The sequence below is a fragment of the Mastigoproctus giganteus genome, chromosome 11 (genome assembly GCF_048544385.1).
Source record: "Mastigoproctus giganteus isolate SK-2022 chromosome 11, ASM4854438v1, whole genome shotgun sequence".
Classification (NCBI taxonomy): Eukaryota; Metazoa; Arthropoda; class Arachnida; order Uropygi; family Thelyphonidae; genus Mastigoproctus; species Mastigoproctus giganteus.
The window spans coordinates 53,687,262-53,711,643 of record NC_143585.1 but is presented as its reverse complement, the minus strand read 5'-3'; the positions used below and the strand labels follow the sequence as shown (position 1 = coordinate 53,711,643).

Here is a 24,382-nt window from a genome sequence, read left to right as displayed (position 1 = left end):
TTCATCATTGTAATTCGTAAATAGGAATAAAGAGAAGTTTCTGGAAATTTGTTTTTTATGTGTTTGAAGATTTCAGTGAAGGGGAAGACATTTCACCATAACAGCGTAAAAACCCACACAATTGCAGTTATCAGTATTATCGCAAATGCAGTAAGATCAAGTTTCTATCCGTTTATAATTGGATGCACTAACTGAAAAGCCCAGTAAACCGGAAAGTGCAAATTGTTTTTTGATCGTGACCTCCACAAACGTGCTTTATAAAAATAAAATTGATTCAAAATTGATTCTTATAATGAGAACATATGATAACGATGAAAGGGTAGTGCAATTTTCATTATAAATATGACCTTTTAGAGAGTTAAATAGCTTAGTTATATAGTGAAATTTTCAACTTAAAACAATGTGTTATTGGGTTCACATTACGATATTTTCACGATACCTCCACTTATTCCTACTGGATGCAAAATACGTTTCCACAATTTATTTAAGTTTGCACCAGCCGGCAAAAACTTATGTAAAGTTGAATTTCTGTAAGTCGAGTATTACGTAGTCAGGGAGTTCCTGTATTTCATTTAAACTGTTGCTAACTTGGTAACAAGTAAGATTAGTTAAGAGCTAGTTGAGTTAGTTTCTTGGTAACATTAGTTAAGAGCACTATTTTGTTCCTTCTCATGAGGTTAGTGAGGGGGAACAAAAGGGTGCTCTTACCAAGAAAGTTAATGCCACTATGATATTCTAACTTGTTAATGTATTTAAATATCTAAAAATTTATTAAAATCGCATTTCATTATGACATTCATCAGTTGTAAAGAAATAAGAGTTTACCAAATTCTCAGAAATTGGATTAATATATCAGTACTATTAAGTTAATGATATTAATACAAAATTTAATGTACATAAAATATGTTTCAGATTATTATTTGAGAGAACCAAAAAAAAAAAAAAACACTCAAATAAATATAACAGTTACCTATATATGAATATGACAAGACTGATTTAAATATTTTAGGTCCTGAAGCAGTAAGAGCAACTAATGTGTTTTATTATTTGACATATGAGGGCAACGTCGACCTTGAGAATATGAAAGATCTTGTTATGAAAGAGGTACGTGTATGTTATTTAGTTTTCTTCATACCTATGTGTTACCAACGATTATGTAACAGATTTTCAGAAAGAAAATTTGTTATATTGTATAATCATATAATCTGGTACATAAATAATATCCAGAATTTTGTTACAAATTTTGCTTATCTGCATTTATTGAAATTTCTTAATAACTTAAGAACACCCTGTTAAGAGCACTATTTTGTTCCTTCTCATGAGGTTAGTGAAGGGGAACAAAAGGGTGCTCTTACCAAGAAAGGCTTCATTTCTGTAAATTGCAATATATGATGACTCGACACCTATGATTAGATCTGATTCAGATGTTTAAGACTTTGAATGAATTGAGTAAGTGCAATGCCGATGTAAAACATAAATTTAAATCGAGAAAGGGTGGTTTAGGATATATATGTGGAAATTTGCCTTCAGCCAGCAGGTAGTTGATTGTTAGAATAAATTTTGATCTTTTGTTGTAGATTTGGTTAGTTTGAATAAATTCAAGGGAATGGACAGGTGATGCAGGAAGTGTTAGTGGTTTTTTTTTTTTTTTTATGCATTATCAGCTTGTTTTCTTGCATCTTTTGCTACAATAAATCTGGGTGTTCTGATTCTAAATACAACCTTAGTTTTGCCATAGCATTAAAGGTTTGCACAGAAATTAAAGAAAAATAAATATGCAGTAATACTATCAGATTTATTAACAGTGTTTAACTTCTGTAACAGTGTTTAATTTCTTTTTGGAAATATTTGATTGATTGCTGTGATCGTAGCAGCAAACAGTGTGGTAACTCACTGTTTAGTTATCTCAACAATGACCTTGGCTGTGCCATGAGTGTGCGCAGAATGACTCCTATGTGCACTGTCTCAGTCGGTGTCAGTAAGATGGCCATGCAACAGAAAGCGCAGTGTGTGTGTTGTGGTATGCTGAATTTCAATCTGTCATATAATGTTAACGTCAATACCAACGTACATCGGTATTTATGTTGCACTGTTATATGACAGATTGAAATTCAGCGTACGACAACACACAGTGCGCTTTCTGTTGCACGGCCATCTTACTGACACCGACTGAGGCAGTGCACATAGGAGTCATTCTGCACACACTCACGACGCAGACAAGGTCATTGTTGAGGTGTCAAATAAAACTTACAGTGAGTTACCACACTGTTTGCTGCTACAATCACAGGAATCAATCAAATATTTCCAAAGATAATTAAAAGAGAAATGATGGACACCTTTTTCTATGACCCTGTATACATATATTTCCTTAAAAATGTATATTTGATTGTTTTTGTGGTTTGTGATCAGTGTGATCATCATATATATATATATATATATATATATATATATATATATATATATATATATATATATATAATTATGAATAAAAATTAAAATTAAGTAAAGAAAGAAAATGGATTTGAATTTGAATAGAGATAAAATGGAATATCAATAATATGAATTATGGATCAGGGACACTGCAAGAGCAAAGGTACCCTACAACCATAATGTATATATAGAAAATTATTTTAATGTTATGTGCAAATCTTTAATTTAACTTATGCTAATAATGAAAATACCGTGTACCCTGGGAGCGATGTATGTTGAATAAAGGGGGGGAAGAACGGAAAAGAGTAACGTTATAAACAAAGTGCGAATTTTGAAAAATGTAAAATTTGAAAAGAACGAAAATAGAAATAGCAGATTATTGAAAAGAACGACCAAAGTAGAAATAGCATTGCAGTATCTTTCATAATTTCTGTGTCATCTTCAGAGGTCATCCACCTAAATTATGAAAAAGAACAGCAATACTCTTACTTCTGTATCTGAACAGCAATACTCTTACAGAAGTAAGAGTATTGCTGTTCTTTTTCATAATTTAGGTGGATGACCTCTGAAGATGACACAGAAATTATGAAAGATACTGCAATGCTATTTCTACTTTGGTCGTTCTTTTCAATAATCTGCTATTTCTATTTTCGTTCTTTTCAAATTTTACATTTTTCAAAATTCGCACTTTGTTTATAACGTTACTCTTTTCCGTTCTTCCCCCCCTTTATTCAACATACATCGCTCCCAGGGTACACGGTATTTTCATTATTAGCATAAGTTAAATTAAAGATTTGCACATAACATTAAAATAATTTTCTATATATATATATATATATATATATTTTTTTAATATAATATTTTAAGGAAATATATATACAGGGTGATTCACTACCAGTGCGACAAACTTGCAGGAGGTGTAGGGGGCACAAAGATGAATCGGAATCACATAGCATTGCAGGGTCTGAAATGCCTTCGTCATGCGGTAGAGGACGTTGAACGGGAGGTTGCGTGAACAGTGATCTCGCTGGAAGTCAGCATTTGCGAACCGGTTCCCGAGGCAGTAGGATGGATGAGTATTCAAACGTTGAACTAGTCGACATGCACCTCGCGTATGGAGCTGCGGACTGTAATGGGCACGCCGCGTTTTTCCCTTTACCAGGAACGTTTCCCTCACAGGCGTGCTCCTCATCATATGATTTTCGCACGTGTGCACAGAAGGTTACGTGAGACTGGTTGTTTCATGAGAGGTACCATGAATCGAGAGCGAATGATGAGGACGCCAGACAATGAGGAGAATGTCCTACGTCTTGCAGAAGGCAATCCGAGTACGAGTACTCGAGCGATAGGTCAACGATTGGGTATTTCCCAATCCACTGTATGGAGGATACTGTCAACAAACCAAATGAGTTCATACCATCTGCAACGCGTCCAGTCATCGGAGCCTGCGGATTATCCACTCCGGAGGATTTTTGCTACTTGGTTTCTTCAACAGAAACGGTTTGCAAATGCTGACTTCCAGCGGGATTACTGTTCACGCGACCTCCCGTTCAACGTCCTCTACCGTATGATGAAGGCATATTTCGGACCCTGCAATGCTATGTGATTCCTATTCGTCTTTGTACCCCTTACACCTCCTGCAAGTTTGTCGCACTGGTAGTGAATCACCCTGTATATACATATATATATATATTTTTTTTTTTTCCGTACATTTGATTGTTTTTGTGGTTTGTGATCAATGTGATCATCGTTCTAAACATAGTGGCCCTGAGTGCCAAGCGATCTTTCTAGTTCGATTTTCTAGCATTATTTCTAGGGCGAGTAATAGTGCTTTCATAAACCGTCCACTGCTCACAATGTTACTGCTTCCCTCACTGAGCAAAGTCACTGCTTCACCGCTAGCAACATTACTGCTAACCCCACTTGCAATGTTACTGCTATCGCTAGCAATGTACTGCTCTCCTGTTGTGCTGATCACTTGGTTACTGGTTGGCACCACTCCTGCCTCCATATGCCAGGGCCGGTAACCTGGGAGAAGGAATTCCCTCTTCCAGGGCTAAAAGGAGCAACGATGGATTGCAATGAATATCCATCATTGGAGCCCACAGGTGGCAAAGTTATTAACTCTGTCTCAGAACATGAGTTGAATCGTCCAAAGAGATTATGGACGGATAAACAGAATTCGGATCCGCCAGCATTTCTTATAATGCACTCACTGTCCACACAACCTGTCAGCAAGCTATCGCCTTTTATGGTACAAAAATGTTTAGAATCGGTTGTTGGAGCTGCTAAAATGGTGAACCATCTCCAGTCTAGAGACCTTCTAATTGAAACATCACATTCAAAAAAATTGTTAAAATTAACGACCTTTAACAATATTCCAGTGTCATCAATCTCTTTCGATGAGAAAAAAAATCTGTCTCCAGCACATTGATGATGTGACAGATTATATCGCATCGCATCTCCTAAATGTGACCAAAGATACAATACCATTATCAAATCCCCCGGGCCAAAAGCATTATAATTATTGGTGGAATGAGAAATGCACAAAAGCAAAAAATATAAAGCCTAGAATTTGTTTCGGCAATATCCAATCACAGCCAGTCTGATAAATTATAAGAAATTAAGGGCAAAAGCACATTTCATACAAAGGCAAACCAAAAAAGGATCCTGGACCTGTTTTGCATCAACAATTAACAGAAATGCTGACAGCAAAATAATTTGGAAAAAAATTAGACAGCTTTCTGGTAAGTTTCCAACCATACCTTCTCCATTCTTCTCCTGGAATGGGTGAGATTTATCTAGTCCTTCAGATATAGCTAAGCTTTGGGCAATACTTTTGCTGAAATCTCAGCAACATCAGGCTTATACTACATCTTTCCAGTGAATTAAAAACAGTAGAGAACTGCATTCTATTAACTTCCAAATTGCCCACATTCTACCATATAACAAACCTCTACAATATTCCGAACTTTTGCATGCCATTAAAACAGCTCATAATGGTGCTGCCGGACCAGATGGGATCTATTATGTCATGCTGCAGTGTCTTGATGACAAAGCTTTGCACCTCCTCCTGGTCTTTTACAACCGTATTTTTTTAGAAAATGTTTATCCACCTTTTTGGCACCACTCTATTATTTAGGCATTACTGAAGCCTGGAAAAGATCCATCCAACCCCCATAGCTATAGACCAATATCTCTGTCAAGCTACCTCAGCAAAATCCTTGGAAAAACTGTCCACAGTAGACGTGTCTGGATCATTGAGTCACAACATGTAATGAGCCATAGTCAACATGGTTATTGACAAAACAAGTCATGCTTGGATCTCATGATCAAGATTGAATTTGCCATTCACAATGCCTTCATTAAACAAAAACATCTAGTAATGGTTTCTATAGATATAGAAAAGTTTTTTGACACCACATGGCATACTTAGTGATCTATATTCTCTCAGTCTACGAAGCAATCTTCCCATATTTGTTCAGAATTTTCTACACACTAGATCATTTCAAGTAAGATACCAAAATGCTCTCTTTACAACTTTCATTCAGGAAGAAGGTGTTCCTCAGGGATCAGTACTGAGTGCCACTCTTTTTGTTCTTAAAATCAATTCCATCACGAAACAGCTTCCAAACACAGTTGAGATGTACTTTTATGCAGATGACCTTTCCATCTCCTGCCATTCCCAAAACATGAGATCTATTGAAAGGCAGCTTCAGATATCACTTAATAAAATACAACAATGGGCCAGCCTAAATGGCTATCAACTCTCCCAACAGAAAACAGTTGCTATCCATTTTTGTAGACAACAAAAACTTCATCTGGATCCTGAACTTCAAATTTCCAATGTCTCCATCCAGTCACTACTAACATCAGATTTTTAGAATTAATCCTTGACAACAAATTAAATTTCTTAGACCATATTAAAAATGTACATACTTCCTGTTTAAAAAAGTTAAATGTACTCAGAACTTTATCAGCCCTAACATGGGGTGGGGGCAGATCACACCTCCCTGCTTCTGTTATACAGGGCATTAATCAGGTCTCATCTCAATTATATTGCTCCTGTCTATGATTCTGCCGGAGAAAGTGCTTTGCGCTGGCGTGATCCAGTTCAGTACAGTGCCTTGAGGATTGCACTTGGGGCTTCCAGAACATCACCAGCACATAGCCTCTCACACGCTTCTTGATTAGACCGGGGTTTGAGCCCGTCACCACCAAATACGGAGGATGCGGAAAGGTCAGGAAATGACCACTGCATATCCCCCGAGCAATATGGCCTTAGTTGCTAATGCTCCTAAAAACCAAATAACTAACATAACAGCCCATAGCCTCTACATTTACACTCATAAGCCATGCTAAGTCTATGTAGGAAAACACTGCTACTGAAGTATGCTGTCAAAATACAACGTGTGCTTCACATCCAATTCAATCATACCTACTGAGTTCACCATTAGAAAACTTCTACAGAAATAAGCCTAGTATAGTAAAACCAGCTGGACTTTGCTTTCTTGAACTGATGCAGGTTTGGAATGTTTCCATTCATTCTGTACAACAGGTAGTAATGTGAGCTCAACCACCATGAACTCGTCCTCCTCTACTGACCTGTGACACTTACCTTTGCCAGTGGAGAAAAAATATTCTTCAAGCATCAAATGCGAAACAACTTCATGCAGTTCACACTCACAGATATATTGATTTTTCTCCAATTTATACAGATGGCTCTAAATCTAACTCAAATATTGGAACAGCAGCAGTGTTCCTAAATACCATTATTTCAGCATCCCTTCCACCTGAATTCAGTGTCTTTTCGGCAGAATTATATGCAATTAAACTAGCCTTAGAAAATCTCTGTTCTGACTGCTCATTAAAATTTGTTATTTACACTTATTCCCTCAGCTCAATTAAGGCAGTTATCTCCTCAGATAAAGTTCACCCTGTTCTAAATGAAATTAGAAGATTATTACTGCAGAATGAAGAGCGCCACCAACTGATCACCTTCTGCTGCATTCCGGAATTTCTGGTAATGAACTGGTTGATAAAGCTGCAAAAAAATCCAACTACCTTAGATTTAACCAATATCCCTGTTCCAGCATTAGACTATCCACAAATCATTCACGGTGCATGCCTAACAGAATGGACAGCAATATGGCACTGCCAAACAAATAACTTTTTCACGGCGCCTCCGTAGCCAGGTGGGAAGGAACAGCAGTGTGTAGCACACGCTTCTTGATTAGACCGGGGTTCGAGCCCGTCACCACCAAATACGGAAGATGCGGAAAGGTCAGGGAATGACCATCGCATATCCCGGAGCAATATGGCCTTAGTTGCTAATGCTCCTAAAAACCAAGTAACAAACATAACTTTTTCAATTTAAACAGGATCCTAAAATTTGGCATTCCAGTGTATGTACATCAAGACGAGAAGAAATAGCCCTTTCAAGAGCAAGAATAGGTCGTCATATTCATTTGACTCACCTTCATTTACTCACAGGAGATGATCCACCACAGTGTCCACATTGTTCTATAAATCTGGCTGTTAACACATTCTCATTGAGTGCCCATACTATAAACAAGACAGAAATACAACCCTGCTGTCATTGGTTAACCTTCGGAAATCAGTAAGTCTAGAGAATGTCGTTGGTGACAACACAAGTATTCCTGAATTTTTCAGCTTTCTGAAGCAAACTGGATTTTTTAGTCATTTCTGATTTCAGCCTTTTCTAATGTTACAAGAATTTCTCATATATTATTACAATAAATGAATAGGTACATTATAGCCAAAGCAGCTTATACGCCATCAAACCCCCACAACAACAACAACCAGTCTAAACTTCTCCCCCCCCCCATCCCTGAATTTATGGCCCCTAGTTCTAGAATCATTTATAACTGTGAAAATTTTATCCTTATTCATTTTACTTTTGTCTCTCAGAACCTTAAACACCTCAATCAAGTCTCCTCTAAGGTACTTCGTTTCCAAGATCTGCAACCCACATATTCGAAGTCTTTCCTCATATGGATGCCCTTTTGCCTATCTCACCAGGCAAGTTACCTGTCTTTGGACCCTTTCAAGAAGCACAATTCTTGCTTTAGGTGCAGTCTCCATACTTAAATACAGTATTCCAAGTGTGGTCTAACAATAGCTTTATATAATGGGATTATGACGTCCTTATCTCTTGCAGCAAATATTTGATAAATTATCAAAGCAACTTTCAGTTCTTCAGAAAATTGAATGAAACCCAGATTTTATCTTGGAAATCATGCTAATATAGAAGCACTCAACATACTTAAAGGGACTTGCCTATACACATGTATATAATTAAATTGTTTTTAGATATATGAAATAACCAATGAACTATCACAATTCCCCTTGACATGGGCACATGTACGTGGTGAGGGGACTCCCAGTGATGCTGCTGATCTTCCAGATAAGCATCGCTGGGATCTAATGCCCATATCTTGATTCCAGGGTTACATCGTTGTAATCCAGTGTGTGTAGTCATTTACTGCAAACTGTGGAAACTCAGAAAGGAGGATCCTGGTGGTTGAGGGGTCCAAGCTGTAATACACCACTTTGGCCCCTGCTTCTACAGGATGGGTGGTCCCGGACCGGCTCGGCTGGAATCAGTCGGCGGGTGGTTCTTATTGCTAGGTCAACTGCATTCCAATAAGACCTTCCTGCTTTCCCTTTGGTCCTGGGATGGGACCAAGGCTTATTGGAAACGTGGGTCCTGAGCAAACTTGGCATCCCATTCGTGTACGCAGTACCTGTTAGTTCACAAGTGGGCATCCCCTCATAGGGCTCCGTGGTGGGTGAGGTACTTAGGGCATCTGAAATTTTTATTTTACTCCTATGAGTAATTTAAATCCTCTTTCTTCTGGAGTCTCCAACAAGGTCCCTACCTAATCAAAATGATAGCACGGAAAACACCTCCGTAAAAAGATCCAGAACTGTCCACACCACCATCAGTGACCCCCACTCTTCCTCATTCTCCATTCCACCAGAGAGCAGTCAATCAAGGGCTCACATCTGGTGAGTATGGGCATGGCAAACCCAGGGTCCTCAGCTGGATATCATCATTCTTCTCTTTCTTGCTTTCTTGGTGATTCCCTTCTACTTCTCTCTCTCTCTTTCAGGGTAACGCAGGATTTTTTTTTTTTTTTTTGGCTGGTGCAGCATAAGCCTCAGGCTTCCTTGCACCATATGGCTAATAATAATAATAATAAATCAGAAAGATGTCACCCTTCTTTATCCAGAAAGGATTAGAAGGGTTGGCAGGATCATCAAAATTCGTTAAACGACTGCATTCTGGCAGCCTTTTGGTTGAAGCTTCGATCGCAAAACAATCAAAAAAAAATCCTGAACTCTACATCCATAGGGGGAATACCTATCACTGTAATCCTCCCCCCCCCACAAAACTCTGAATTCTTCACAAGATGTTATATCAGAGTGGGACCTTCTTCATGTCTCTGAAGAAGAGATCTGCTCTGAATTGAAAGACCAAGGAGTGACAGCTGTCAAGAGAATATCAATATGAAAGGATGGGAATCTCGTCCCTACTCGAGTTCTTATTTTCACATTCAACACCCTCGGCCTCCAAATTCCAACTAAGCAGGCTATCTAAACTGCCCAGTAAGGATTTACATTCCAAACCCACTGAGGTATTTTAGATGCCAAAAATACGGCCACTAACAAACAGCTTGTCATGATAACCCTGCCCGTGCTCGATGTGGTGCTAAAGACTTCGAGAGCAAGGAATGTTTAGGTTCAGTTGCCAAGGAGGGCACCCTGCCTACTCTAGAGCATGCCAGTGGTAGATGGATGAAAAAAAAAATCCAAAAATTAAAAACACAGCTGAATATCTCCTACCCAGAGGCTAGAAAACATATCCAACCAATTAATAGAAGGAAGCCTTCATATGCTCCGAAGGTTTCTGCAAAGTGCACTGTCGGTACAAAAACAGACGAATATAATATACCACCAAGAGAGTCATTCACTCCAATTGCACACTATTTATTGAGTTCACAAAAGCCCACCCAAAAAACACAGTCAGCTGCCAGTAAAGAAAAGCCAAAACGATCGGAAGAGCCACCCATAATACCAAAAACAATGGATGTAGAGGATAAGGAGGTATTGGACAAATCAGTCTTGGAACTGTTTGTGGAGCAAGAAATGGACACGGGACAGTGTCCATACTTCCCCAAAGCCGCGGGTGCCAAGCATTCCGTGACCAAGCGATTTCTGCAAAGAGCATTTGAGCGAACAGATTCTATTTTTTGTTTCAAAAACCATTTTCTTGATTTTATTTGTATATCAGAGTAGCACTTTCGCTACAAGAAGTAGCGAAAGAAGTAGCCGCTTAGTCACCTCGTGGCACTGCTCCTGCCTCCCTGTGGTGGGGCCGGTAACCTGGGTGGAAAAGATAAACCCCCAGGGCCAAAAGGAGCCATCATGGATTCTAACAATTTTCCACCCTTAGTCTTCAAGCTCAAGGCAAGAATCCTGTTATGATAACAACAATAGTCAACCTAAAAGACTTTGAACAGAAGCACACTCTCCAGACATTCCTAATTTTTTGGTGATACACTCTCTGTTTACCCAGCCTGTGGGTAAGTTATCTCCATTCATGATTCAAAGACATATTGAATCTATTGCAGGATCACCAAAAATGGTAAAGCAACTACAATCCGGAGATCTCCTGATTAAAACAGCCAACCCCAAACATTCAGAATGGCTATTAAAGACAATGCCATTGGTGGGCTGCCAGTCTCTGTTACTCCCCACAATACCTTAAATTCATCAAAAGGCATCATCACAGAATGGGACTTAATTACGCTGTCTGAGGAGGAATTAGTACAAGAACTTAGCAATCAAAAGGTAATCAGTGCTAAAAAAATAATGACAAAAAAAGATGGAAATCTCATTCCAACTCGTTCCATCATTTTAAGTTTTAGTACTCCTGATTTACCATCCTCAGTAAAAGCTGGATATTTAAACTGCCGAATTCATCCATACATCCTGAATCCTCTTCGCTGTTTTAAATGCCAGAAATATGGCCATTCACAGCAGGCATGCAGAGGTGACGCCATCTGTCCTATTTGTGAAGCCAAAGATCATACACAGGCAGATTGTCCAGCCGCAATTCCCATTTGCCCCAACTGCAAAGGCAATCACCCCGCCTTTTCTAAATCATGTGAAATATGGAAAACAGATAGGAAAATCCAAAAATACAAAAGTAGAACATAAAGTCACATATCCTGAGGCACGCAGACAAATAATGTTGGCCATGCCTAGTCCATCTTATGCCTCTCGAACCCGAATTTTTCATATAACTGCAATTCAAACAGATGTGTCAGTACCGCCCAACATCTCACTAGCTAATTGAGTTAAAGCAACCTTATCAACCACTGGAAAAGAAAATTCTAAAATTAAAACCAGCAATGCCACCAACACCCCAATTAGTATCCCAACTGATACTGCGGCAGTCTCAAATGACACAGAAAAATTGAAACCTAATAAAGACTGTAAGGAAACTGATCCACCCACCAACACTATGGAAGCGGATACACACCCAAATTATGAAGAACCTATCCTAGAACTCCATGCCAATGACACCATGGATACCGGATGCCCCTTATTCTCAAAAAAAAGACCGGAAAAAATGCCCTACATACAATAAACAGTCAGATGAATCATCCTCAGCCAAACCAAAATAATGCCTAACATCATACAGTGGAATTGTAGAGGACTAAGCAGCCATTCTGATGTCTGAAGGGATTTAATCTCTCAATTTAATCCCATAGTAGGTATATGCCTACAGGAAACATTCTTGTCACCCCAAGTTTCGCCAAAATTCTCAAATTATATGATATACAGATGAGATAGAAGCCCAGAGTCTCCTGCCCATGGAGGAGTAGCCATTCTTGTAAATTCTAACATACCATCCAGACCGATCCAATTAAGAACCACCCTAGAAGCTGTGGCTTGGATTGCAGTTGTTATTTCAGTTACCATTGTTTCGATTTATATTCCACCATCTCTACCACTTGCCCTTTCAGAACTTGACAACCTCATTACATAACTCCCAACTCCAATTTGTCTTTTCGGTGACTTTAATGGACACCATCTATTGTGGGGATCAGCTACAATGGACAGAAGAGGCAAGTTGATTGAGGAATTTATAAATAATAATGATCTAAATTTATTAAACTCTGTATCTCCTCCCTACATCCACCTACCTACAGAATCTACTTCTCAAATTGACTTGTCAATTTGCTCACTTTCCATCTTTCCAATCATGACATGGTCTGTATTAACCGATCCTTTTAACAGTGATCACTTTCCAATCATTTGCTCCTTACAAACAGGGGTAAACTAAATCCTGATCAACGATCCTCTTGGAAGCTTAAAAAGGCGAACTGGATTGGCTTTTCTGCTCAAATACTTCTAGACAGACTTTACGTTAAAAAAGAACCTATTGATGATGTAAATACTTACATCAGCAAACAGATTCTGACTGCCGCAAATACCTACATTCCAAAATCCAAGACATATCGCAATCACTGAAATCACTGGTGGAATGCAGATTGCTTCACTGCCAAACAGGAAAAAAAACCAAGCTCAAAATAATTTCCTTAAGAATCCCACCACTAATAACCTCATTGCTTATAAAAGGCTTAAAGCAAAAGCAAGGCAAATTAGACGGAAAGCGAAATGAGATTTGTGGATCGCTTTTGCCTCAACAATCACAAAAAACACCGACACATGCTTCATCTGGAAAAGAATACTGGCACTAAATGGGAAATTCACTCATCTGCCCTCTCCAATACTTCATTGGAAAGGGAAAGATCTATCTGCAGCTGAAGAAGTTGCTAATGCACTTGCAGAATCATTTGCTACAATCTCTGCTTCTGCCTTCTATGCATCCACATTTCAGAATATGAAAGCTAGTGCAGAACAACTTTTTCACACACTGCTCTTTCCCATACAACCAACCCTTTACATTCATTGAACTTCAAGAATCGTTAAACAGATCTTCAAATAGTGCCGCAGGCCCAGATGGAGTTCATTACGTTATGCTGAAGCATATACTTGAAGATTTGAGTATCATGCTAATCTTTTATAATCTGATATTCTCCGAAAATGCCTGTCCTTATTCCTGGTGTCATTCTTTTATTATTGCCTTACCAAAACCAGGAAAAGATCATTCCTGTGTTGAAAATAGGCCAATTATAGGCCAATATCTCTTACGAGCTGCATGGGTAAAATTTTCGAAAGGATGGTTCATACTAGGCTTACTTATATCCTGGAGTCACAGAATCTCCTTTCAGATCTTCAGTATGGCTTTCGGAAGAATAAATCAAAGCTGGACATGCTTATCACAGCCAAATCTCATATCCGCAATGCCTTTGTCATGAAACAACATCTAGTCATGGTCAACCTAGATCTTGAAAAGGCATTTGACACTACATGGCATTATGGGATTATTATGGACCTTTACCATTTGGGGCTTAGAGGCTATTTGCCGAAAATAATTCAAAATTTTCTGCAATTGCGTTCTTTTCACGTCCGATATAAAAATGTACTCTCTATATCTCACATTCAGGAAGAAGGCACCCCGCAGGGATCGATACTTAGTCCAATACTATTTTCAATCCGAGTTAGCAGCATAACATGAGATATCCCGAAAACCGTTGAAACTTACATGTACGCAGATGACCTTACCATTTCTTGTCAGTCTCAAAGTATGAACACCATTGAACGGCAGCTCCAACTTGCCATTACCAGAATACAATTGTGGACTTCACGGAATGGCTACATACTATCAGAAAAGAAATACACTTTCACTCACTTTTGCAAGAAATGAGCTCTCCATCCTGATCCAGAACTACAAATAAACAATATTCCAATCCCACTTGTAAGTACCGTTAAATTTCTTGGATTGATATTACATAGCAAGCTGAACTTCCAAGCTCACATCTCTCATTTAAGAAATAAATGTCTAAAGCATCTGAATATACTGCAGTCAGTCTCGGCTATGTCATGGGGCAATGATCGGTATACTCTACTGCATCTTTATAGAACTTTAATCTGTTCATGGCTAGATTATTGTTGTCCAGCACAGTGCTCTCAGGACTGCGCTGGGGTGCTTTTAGGACTTCTCCAATCCAGAGTCTTTATATCGAAGCACATGATCCTCCATTACATCTTCATAGGAAATCATTACTGCTCCACTGTGCTGCTAAGATCCAGAGTCTTCCATCTCACCCTAGTTGGGAGTATCTTTATAATACTCGGTGGGATTTGTTCTATGAGAGCAAGCCAAATGAAAACAGACCTGCTTCACTCAGGATTAAAGAGTTTTCTCAGAGTTGGAATATCAATTTAAGCGATATTTTTCAGGACACAACTGCACCTGTTCCACCTTGGACATACGTTTCTTCCTCCCATGATACACATTTTCTGGAGTGGGGAAAGAATACTGTACCTTCCTTTAATATCAGGCAGTTGCACTTAGCTCACACTACTCTGAACTCCCATGCCTGTAAAGTCTATACTGACGGATCCAAAACAGCCAGTATGGTTGGTGCTGTACAGTTTTTCCTTCTCTAGCGGTTACTGCCTCACTACCATTAGCCTGCGGCATCTTCACAGCCGAATTATATGCCATCAAATTAGCACTTAATAAAATTATTGAACTTTCCATCTCACCTGCCATAATTTATACTGACTCACTCAGTGCTATTTCTGCCATAAGGAAGAATTTCTCATCTTCTCATCCTACCTTGAAACACATTCATTCTCAGCTGTTTCCTGCAGAGTGTTCAATCAGTTTTTGCCGGATCCCTGGCCATTCTGGCATTCCGGGAAATGAAAGTGCAGACCTCGCAGCCAAACATCCTCAACCAGCTGTCCCAAAACATCCTCAGGTTCCTTACACTGATTATAAGTCTGTTATTCGCAAAGCAAGTTATGACAATTGGTCACAGCTCGGGAAAAGTAACACCAACAATAAACTTTACCAGCTAAAGCAAGAACCAAAGCTGTGGCTCTCAGGTTTTCAACAAAACAGACGAGAGGAAGTGGTACTGGCAAGACTCAGAATTGGACACACTCATCATACCCATCTGTTCCTGCTACTGGGAGAAGACCCACCCCAGTGTTCATCCTGTGACAGTCAACTTACTGTTAGGCATTTTCTCTTTGATTGTCCCTTATATTCAACCATACGGTCAAGCACTTTTCAATCGGTCTCTAGGCTGAACCTCTCATATGATTTAACTCATATACTGGGAAATGAAGTAAACATAGAACTTGTAATCTATTTAAAATGTATTGGCCTATACAGGAGTATTAAATTTAACATCTACAGCAGTATATTTCGACTAAATAAACTATGAGCAGACACAATTTGGCCTCAGTAGCCCTTGTGTTGTTAAGCCAAATAACAACAACAACATACTTCTCCAACGAAAATAAATCCAAGACTGACAAAAGTAAGCCCTCAGTACCTCTTAAGCCGCCTGATGGTCCCACCAAGCCAAAATAATGGCTAAATTCCTACAATGGAATTGCTGTGGATTCCAGCAAAATACTGATGATATCAAGGTCCTCCTGCAAAAGCAAGAGCCAGTTTGGTTTTATTTGCAGGAGATTTATCTAAAAGCAAATAATGATCCCACCATGCCTAAAATCACAATTTTTCGTAAGGATAGAATTGCGGATGGTCCTGTACATGGAGGAGTGGCTATCCTTCTGGACAACCAGACTCCAGTTCAGCCCTTGCTACTTAGAACCAGCATAGAGGCTGTTGCAATTTGCTTTACAGCAGAATTTTTATTAAACGTCTGGTCTGCTCTGTTTATTTGCCACCTGGGACTGATATATCCCAGGAAGACCTTGATGATCTTGTAACACAGTTGCTTCCCCCTTTCTTACTTCTCGGGGATTTTAATGGACATAACACCCTATGGAGTAGTGCTAGTAACAATGGAAGGGGACAAGTCATAGAGCATATGCTAAATGACAATGACCTCTCCCTTCTAAATGTGAAAACCAACGCTATGGCAAATGAAGTTTAACATTGACAAATGTAAAGTACTACATATGGGAAACAGCAACCCCAGAGCAACGTATCAACTCTGTGGTACTACACTGACAGTGGTAGAGAATGAAAGGGACTTGGGGGTGGTTGTGCAGGCAGATATGAAGTTCTCTGAGCAGTGCAGACGGGCTGCAAGAGTAGCTCATGGAGTATTGTCAATGATATACAGGAATTTTTCCAGCAGGGATAAATAGGTGATTATTCCAGTGTATAAGGCAATGGTCAGGCCACACCTAGAGTACTGTATACAGGTCTGGAGGCCTCATTTCAAGAAGGATGTAGAGCTGTTGGAACGAGTACAGAGAAGGGCAACAAGATTAGTGAATGGAACAAAGGGGTGCTCTTACGAAGAAAGGCTTAAGTTTTGCAAATTACAGTGTCTGGAGACTAGGCACCAGCGAGGTGATCTGATAGAGGTGTATAAAGCCTTGAATGGTTTGAACATGCTCAATGCTGATGGGATTCTTCCTCTTTCCCAGAATAATCACCTGAGAGGGCATAAATTCAAATTGAGGAAAGACAGATGTAGGATAGACATGCAGAAATTTGTCTTTAGCCAGCGGGTGGTTGGTTGGTGGAACAGACTTCCATCCCTTGTCGTGGAAGTTGATAGCCTAAATAAATTTAAGGCTCAGCTGGACATGTATTTCGAACGAACGGAGGGGTGAAGCGGAAGTGTTTTTTTTTTTTTTTTTTTTGGCTGATGCTGTATATGCTTGCTTTCTTGCATCATATGCCTCTACTAATGCTAATGCTAACTTGGAGATTCAGCATCTTAAAAGATTTGCATAGCCTCGGTCTTAGAGAGCATCTTCCTATATTTATTAAAAACTTTCTTGCCAACCGGTCTTTCCAAGTTCATGTGGAATCCTCACTCTCTTGCTCCTTTTGCCAAGAGGAAGGAGTACCACAAGGATCAGTATTAAGTGTCACGCTTTTTGTTATCAAAGTAAATTCCATTACAGAACAGCATCCTCTATGTTGATGACTAACATATTTTGTCAGTCATGCAACATGAGGGTTATTGAAAGACAACTGCAACAAGCCTTAATTCCTGGGCACTTGCTAATGGATTCAGGTTCTTGCCGCAGAAGACCATTTGCATACACTTTTGTTGTAATCATAATCTTCATCCTGAACTTGAATTAAGGCTCAGACAAAATGCTATTCTAGTAGTGTCAGACACAAAATTCTTGGGACTCGTGTTTGATAAAAAGTTTACCTTTCTAGAACATATTCGTCAACTCCCTACAAAGTGTACAAGAGGACTAAATATTCTTCACTCTCTTTCTCTCTCTCTCTCTCTCTCTCTCTCTCTCTCTCCTCTACCTGGTAGGGAGCAGACAGGTACACCTTACTATGTATTTTTATTGTGTACTTCTATGATCGAAGGACACTGTTAACCTGATGGTGGACAGTGTCCTTGGGCCCTGTCCACCATCAGGCTATCCGTATCGCTACTGGAGCATTTCAAATATCTCCTGTCCAGAGCTTATACTTCAAAGCTAATGAACCACCGTTATCGCTTCAACATGAGCAGTTGTTTTTAAAGTGTGCTTTAAAACTGAAATCCCTTCCAGACCATCCTATGTGGACATCCATTTTTGAGCCACGTTGGGAAAATTTGTATACAATCCCCATCGGACTGCCAACCGACCTTTTTGGTATTCGTGTCGAAGAGCTACTCAGAGAGTTTAACATCATGGTAGACAAGGTTGCACAAACACCAAAACAAACTCTTTCACCCTGGCATGCTCATATCCCATCATTTGACTTTTCCTTCAAGAAATGGGTGAAGTCTGAGACTCCATCATCTGTCTACCTGCAGCTCTATTCAGCACACCAAGCTCAGCACTCCGACTTCCTGCCAGTTTACACAGATGGATCGAAGTTGGACTCATGTGTAGGATCTGCTGTTGTCTTTCCAGACACTATATATCTCAGCAGATTCTTACTGAATCCAGTATATACACTGCATGCTATGCTTTTGATCACATTCAAACTTGTCAATACCAAAGGTCAATAATATATTCCGATTATTTGAGTATATTACAGGCTTTATCATGTGAGACAACTTCCATCCATTTCTCTGTCAGATTCAGCAGATGATACATTCTCTTTATCAACACAAGTTTGATATCCACTTCTGCTGGATTCCTAGCCACATTGGGATAAGGAGAAATGATTTGGCTGACACTGCATCCAAATCAGCAGTTCCCACTAATAATCTTTGCCTGTCAGTCCTCTATACAGACTACAGGCAAATAATACACAACAAAATATATTCCAAATGGCAAGAACTATGGCATAGAGAGGAAACAAATAAATTATACCATATAAAGCTTGTAATAGAAACATGGCAGTCCAGTCTGCACAGGAATCAGAGCGAGGAAGTTGTTCTTGTTCGACCACTTAGGACGCAGTCATCTAACACATTTGTTTCTGTTGAGAGAAGATGACCCTCCTACGTTCAAGTCTTGCAACACCATTTTATCAATAAAGCATATTTTAATAGATTGCATTAATTTTACCCATGTTCGCAATATATATTTTTCCGCTTTTACTCATCTGACTCGGCCTTATACACTCAGTCAGATTTATCAGACAATGACCATGTGTCGCAGAAGTTTTTACAAGCTATTAATATATACACACATATCTAAATTGGATAATTTACTTTTAAACTTATACTGCTTTATATATATATATATATATAAATAACAGTTTGACGAGGTAACCTTTTTAAAGGTTACCAGAATTTATCTTTGTTGATATTTTAATCTTTTCTTAGTGTAGTATAACTGCAGTCGTTTTTTCCCCCAGTAAAATCAAAACCAAACCAAACTGACACAATTTGGCTTCAATAGCTCTTGAATAATTGAAATTAATACCAACAACAACAACATGCCTAAGTGTAGTGCTTCCCAATTTAACAGATGCTTCTATTGAAATGAGCAGAAGCCTGAAAAACAAGATGCAGAATATTTCAGAGACTGCTGGGAGTCATTGCGGTACAAGTAAACACATGGGTTGTGTTAGGGTAGCTAAGAATAGAAACAGGTGCATGTATACCTGCGTGTACACAAATGTTAGGAGTTTGGTAAATAAATTTGATGAATTTGAGGTATTGCTCAAAACGTCAAAGGCAGATATTATTGGGATATCAGAGACGTGGTGTCACACAGATATAAGTAATGCGGAACTGGAATTTGGGGAATACAATGTGTATAGAAAGGATAGACAGGACAGGAGGGGAGGAGGGGTTATGCTATTAATTAAGAAACACATAAAGTCCAAGGAAGTGAAGCCAGTCGACATCGATGGACAGGGCAGTGTCGAGTCAGTTTGGTGTGACATAAGTATAGGGAAATCAAAATTGAGAGTAGGAGTGTGCTATAGGCCTAATGATTCGGATGAGTATAATAAGATATTGTACAGGGAAATAGAGTGGGCCAGTAAATCAGAGAGTCTTATAATGGGGGATTTTAATTTCCCAGATATTGACTGGAATTTGTGGGTTGGTCACTCGCACACTAGCAAGGCTTTTGTGGATTTATTGGATGATTGTTTTCTACATCAGCATGTTTGTGAGGCAACAAGAGGGAGCAATACTCTTGATCTGATTATCAGTAGTGATTCTTCATGCGTTAAGAATCTGCAGATAAATGAACCACTAGGTGGCAGTGATCACAGTGTGCTGAAGTGGGATTTATCCAAGGAGGTAACTACCATCAGGGGTAAAGGGAAGGGTTTTTGTTTTCGTAAAGGCGACTATGATGGTCTGAGACAGTATTTAAATTCTATACAGTGGGACCAACTGATGATGTTACCAACAGCAAACTCAAAATGGGAAGCATTCAAGGAACTAATCTTGGAGGCTACCAGGCTTTACATACCAACTAAGAAATATTGTTCAAGGTTTAGGCCTAAATGGTTGTCAGATGAACTAATGAGACATGTGGCAGAGAAGAAAAATGCATGGGATACATACAAATTAATGGGTGACATGGAAGCCTATGATAGATATAAGTTGGTCTGTAACCAAGTAACAAAGGAGATTAGGCAGGCAAAGGCAGACTACGAAAAATCCTTGGCAAAGGATGCAAAGAAAAACAGAAAAGAGTTCTTTACATATTTAAACTCAAGAAGGAAAGGGATGAATCAGATTGGTCCACTGGATATTGATGGTTCAACAGTTGAGGATCCTGCTCAGGTGGCTAACAATCTAAACGAGTATTTTGCATCTACATTCACGCATGAGGAGTTATTCAGGAAGGAGAATGATGCAGGTAAAGTAAACATTGGCAGTGAGCTGGATGATTTTGTAATAACTGAGAGGAGAGTGGAGGAGAGACTGTTGAGGATAAACATAAAAAAGGCACCTGGGGTGGATGGGATCTATCCAGTTATATTAAAGGAGGCAGCAAAGGAAGTAAGTAAACCCCTAGCCATAATTATGAGAGCTTCTTTGGACTCAGGGGAGGTACCCATAGACTGGAGATGTGCAAATGTAACCCCAATTCACAAAGGAGGATCAAAGGCTGACACAAATAATTATAGATCTGTTAGTTTAACTTCTGTTCCAGGTAAATTAATGGAGGCACTGGTTAAAGAAGCACTGCAGGATCATCTAGACAAGAATTCAGTTATAGCTCAGACGCAGCATGGTTTTGTTAAGGGCAGGTCTTGCCTGACCAATCTGATTGGATACTATGATGTAGTCACAAAAGAACTGGATGCAGGGAATAACTTTGATATTATATATTTGGATCTTAGAAAGGCTTTTGATACTGTTGCACATGGAAGACTGCTGCACAAATTGGAGCAGTGTGGCATTGGAGGCAAATTGCTGCTATGGATAAGGGGATGGTTGAGTGGCAGAAGACAGAGAGTGGTAATCAATGGACACTGCTCAACGTGGACTAATGTTATTAGTGGAGTTCCTCAGGGTTCAGTGTTGGGTCCGTTGTTGTTTTCGGTGTTTATGAATGATATTGATGATGGGATATCAAGTTTAATGTCCAAGTTTGCAGATGATACAAAGGTTGCAGAGTTGTTAAGGACACTACTGACGCTATGATGCTGCAACAGGATCTGGAAAGGTTGAACAGATGGGCTGAGAGGTGGCAAATGAAGTTTAACATTGACAAATGTAAAGTACTACATATGGGAAACAGTAACCCCAGAGCAACGTATCAACTCTGCGGTACTGCACTGACAGTGGTGGAGAATGAAAAGGACCTGGGGGTAATTGTGCAGGCAGATATGAAGTTCTCTGAGCAGTGCAGACGAGCTGCAAGAATAGCTCATGGTGTCTTGTCAATGATATACAGGAATTTTTCTAGCAGGGATAAGGAGGTGATTATTCCCTTGTATAAGGCAATGGTTAGGCCACATCTTGAGTACTGTATACAGGTCTGGAGGCCTCATTTCAAGAAGGATGTAGAGCTGCTGGAACGGGTACAGAGAAGGGCAACAAGATTAGTGAATGGAACAAAGGGTTGCTCTTACGAAGAAAGGCTTAAGTTTTGCAAATTACAGAGTCTGGAGACTAGGCACCAGCGAGGTGATCTGATAGAGGTGTATATGGCTTTGAATGGTTTGAGCATGCTCAATGCCAATGGGATTCTTCATCTTGCTCAGAATAATCACCTCAGAGGGCATAAATTCAAATTGAGGAAGGATGGATGTCGGATAGATGTGCGGAAATTTGCCTTTGGCCAGCGGGTGGTTGGTTAGTGGAACCGACTTCCATCACTTGTTGTTGAAGTTGATAGCCTAAACAAATTTAAAGCTCAACTGGACAGGTATTTCGAAGAACGGAGGGGTGAAATGGGAGTGGTGTGTTTTTTTTTTTTTTTTTTTTGGCTGATGCTGAATAAGCTTGCTTTCTTGCATCATATGCCTCTACTAATGCTAAAAAAGATGCAAAGCTAAAAGAGTGAATTTTCATTGGGCCTAATAGTTTATTTGGAACAAAGCTGTAGCATACTGAACTTGCAGCTTGGTGAACATTTAAAGCAGTTGTGCATGGATTTCTTGGAAGGAAAGAAGATATTTATGAATTTCTGTTGTCAACTTTACTGCAGTGTTATAAAAATTTGGGCTGCTGGATGTTTGAATATTCATTTTCTGTAATTTGCATCTCAGTTTTCATCCTCAGAATTTGGGAGATCTCAATGATGAACAAAGGGGAATGGTTTTATCAGAACATGTCCACAATGTAAAAGTGGTACCAAGGTCACTGACATACTGCCATAATGAGAGATTACTGCTGGTTTCTTAAGAGGGAATACAAAATGGGCCATAAGAAAAACTCTCTCAATGGCAAATATTTCTAAGGAAATAGAATATATGTAGTACATTATGTGTTTGATTTAAGTATTTTAAATTAAATGACTCATTTTTAAGATAGCATAACAGATGCAAGACAATTTCAAATATCATGTTATTTTATATTTGAAATTGGTCATCCATATATTTTTCAATGAAGATGTGGTAGAGACATTTTGGTATTTAATTAACAGATCAATTTCCTTTAGAATGTGCAACTTTTGCTCTGGAGGTAGAAAAAATATTTTGTTGGCCAGTGTAATTAAGGTTCTTTCTATCATCATGATGCTCAAATACTCCACAGGACTTGGTTTGAATTTTTACCCCTTTTGATATTCATCATTTGTACTGTTGCTTGATATTCATCATTTGTGCTGTTGCTTGATATTCAGCATTTGTATTGTTGCTTGAATTGTATTGTTGGCTAACTACAATATGATCACATATTGTATTGAGCCAACTCATCGTTAATAATAGGTTACTGACTCCTATATTTAAATAGTAGGTTGTCAAATAATTTAAATAACCTGGTATGTATATAACCCTGTTGTGAATAGAAACTATTCATTATAACATGTATGATAATGGAAGGGTTTGGTAGCAAACCCTTCCATTACAAACACTTGAGTAATATATGTTATCTTTCTTTTTATTATTATTATTATTATAATTTAAATTACTTCACATTGTTGTTTTAGGCTATTGAGAACCAAATTAGAAACTTTGGTCAGACACCATCTCAGTTATTAATGGAACCTCATCCTCCTCGTAGCTCTGCTATGCATATTGTAAGTATCATATTACATATTTATTACTTATGTAAAAAAAAAAAATTTTCACTAAGCATCGTATGAAATACAGTGTACAGGGTGTTACAATTAAAAGGCACTGGGGTCTATATAATTTATTTTTGTGTTTAGGCTGTTTGTTATCTTAAATATTTTTTGTTATATTTCAGCCAAAATTTTTCAGTTTGATTTGATGTTAAAATTAGATTTGTATGGATTTTACAGTTTCTGAATTAATTTGCCTAGTGATTTTTGCCCACTGGGAAAAAAAATTAGTAGACTAGTATTCAACTATTAATTTTTATTATTTTTTTTTTCTCCAGCGGGAAAGCTGTTCCCATCCTGTTTTGTTTTTTTTTTTGTCCAAAACTTCTAAAACAAGCTTAAACCATTTTATTTGAAAGAATAAAAAATAAAATAATAATAATAACACAATGATCTTATATGTCTTACACAATAGAAACTGCCAAACATTGCACCAAATAGTAAACATTACATACAGCCATTGTGTTCATCTTGGCTTTAGTTTCAGATAAAATGAATTTGGTTTCATTTAAGAAGTATAGCAGTGGTGTTTATAGACTAAACCAGAAATACAGAAAAATTTCCCCATTGATAAAGCAGCTGATTAGTCAGAATTGTAATTTAGAAATCATAAAGTCTAAATGGGTAATACTTAGTCCAATTTCAACACCAAATTAAAAAATTTCAGCTAAATATGAAAAAA

General features: G+C 38.6%; 1 protein-coding gene across 1 annotated transcript in view; it reads left to right on the top strand.

The window, feature by feature from the left end:
* Positions 1–24,382, top strand: part of rg (A kinase anchor protein rugose) — a 1,582,765-nt gene that overhangs the window by 1,416,444 nt on the left and 141,939 nt on the right. Inside the window, exons 48-49 of the mRNA XM_090384432.1 lie at positions 1,010–1,104; positions 23,566–23,655. Of these exons, the coding sequence (XP_090240558.1) occupies positions 1,010–1,104; positions 23,566–23,655 (185 nt within the window). The remainder of the gene's footprint in view (positions 1–1,009; positions 1,105–23,565; positions 23,656–24,382) is intronic.